The 1796-nt window shown below is 48.7% G+C and overlaps 1 protein-coding gene across 1 annotated transcript in view; it reads right to left on the bottom strand.

The window, feature by feature from the left end:
- The window catches only part of LOC101980181 (DNA (cytosine-5)-methyltransferase 3C-like), a 30748-nt gene that overhangs the window by 8804 nt on the left and 20148 nt on the right, over nt 1–1796 (bottom strand). Inside the window, 3 exon segments of the mRNA XM_013352234.1 lie at nt 440–588; nt 952–1042; nt 1595–1740. Coding sequence (XP_013207688.1) covers nt 440–588; nt 952–1042; nt 1595–1740 — 386 coding nt within the window.

Here is a 1796-nt window from a genome sequence, read left to right as displayed (position 1 = left end):
GAAAAGAAAAGAGGAAAGAAGAAAGAGGAAGGAAGGGAGGAAGGAAGGAAGGGAGGGAGGGAGGGAGGGAGGGAGGGAGGGAAGAAGGGAGGGAGGGAGAAAGGAAGGAAGGAAATGAAATCCAAAGACCTACTATGGTGTTTGAGGTAATTTAAGTGGTAGACAATTAACTTCTCTGTAACTCCTAACGCTACCATCTTCAGAAGAAAGGAAACAAGGAACTGTCTAAAGTGAAAGCACAGGTTGGCGTCATTATTGATACCCGGCACGGGCAAGGTTATGTTACAGATAAATGTCTCCCGTGCACTCAAAAGTGTGCTGTATCCTTCCCCCCAGATCCAGCGAAAAACAGGGAAATCAGCCCCATCTGTCAAAACTCAGAAGCCTTCTATGCCAGTGTCTCCTTGACCCAAGCAGTCTTGACACCCAGACCACTCACCTCCAGGAATTGTGAGATGTCCCACTTGTCACCAACCTCCATGGCTACCACATTCTCAAACATCCAGAAGAATGGACGGTCATCACACTCCTCAGGGCGTGAGTGGTTTAGCAATCGATAAAACTCAAAGAAGAGTCGGCCAGTGCCCTCTACATCCAAAAAAGAACATCAGGGAGCAGGGTTTGATCGAAAGCTTCGATACAGGCCTCCATATTCCCTGAGACCAAGAGAATCCCAATAAGCCCCATCAGTAAAGTCAAGTCAATGCTCTCACATGCCAACTCCCTTAGTCCCCCTGAATGACCAGGCGAGGACACAGGGAGCAGCAGAACACCATTCCCTGACATCTTTCTTTGAAGGCTGAGGACTTGCAAAAGGCACAGGCCGTGCTTAAGGAGATAGACACTAAACAAGAATGAACAGAAGCCAACAGCTTCTTCTTGGGGCCACCCCATATGGACCAGCACTCAGATATGGTAGGATCTTTGTGAATCAGAACAATTGATGCTCACCAAACAGGCCTTTGCGGACAGGGTTCACACAAGAGAGGTCATTGCAAGGGCTTGCACCAATCACCAAGTCGAATGGGCCCCACTCATCAATCTGAGGGAAAACACAAAAGACCGGGATGAGCCTGAGAGAGGAGGGACTGGAAGCCTTGATTCCGGGGCAGGCAAGATGGTTTGTAGAGTTGATGTACCTGCGGTGCAAGCCTGGCAACCTGGCGTGATCGCCAAAACCCATGTAAGTGGGGAAGAAGAGGGGTGACTCCACCAAGCTGTCCTCAATCTCTACACATGGACCATGGTACTGGCACCCTCATCCATGTGCATGCACACGCGCGCGCACACACACACACACACGATGATGATAAATTGTTTTTAATTTAAAATAAAGAAAGCTTAGATTCTTAGAGAAGTTGCTAAGAAAACTCAGAAACTTGCTCAGTCAGCAACCCCAGTCCCAGTGCATGGAGCCTCAGGCAATGCCCACATTCCACTAAAAGTCCTGTACGTCACTTTTTCAGAAATGTCTCTGCATCTCTTCTACCCACAACCCTAGGCCTGAGGGAAGGAGATAGTATACTATGAGACTAAATTCTAGGGTACAAAAAGCAAGCAAAAGATGAAGCCCAGCAAAATAGACCACCCTCACATTTCCCTTTGTGATGTTCCTGACGTCATCCACGTATTTGATTTGGCCTTCATGCTTAATGGTGCCCACGGCGATGGACTCGGCACAGACTTCGGAGGCAACGTACTTTTCCACTTTGATACCCAAGTCTTTGAGCACCAAGTACCCTGTGGGGGATCAAACAGAAATGTGAGGCCAAGGGGCCAAGTGCAGAGCCGTGAGC

Source organism: Microtus ochrogaster, linkage group LG8 (genome assembly GCF_000317375.1).
Source record: "Microtus ochrogaster isolate Prairie Vole_2 linkage group LG8, MicOch1.0, whole genome shotgun sequence".
Taxonomy (NCBI): Eukaryota; Metazoa; Chordata; class Mammalia; order Rodentia; family Cricetidae; genus Microtus; species Microtus ochrogaster.
The sequence above is the reverse complement of the archived record's forward strand: the minus strand, read 5'-3'. Positions and strand labels throughout refer to the sequence as shown.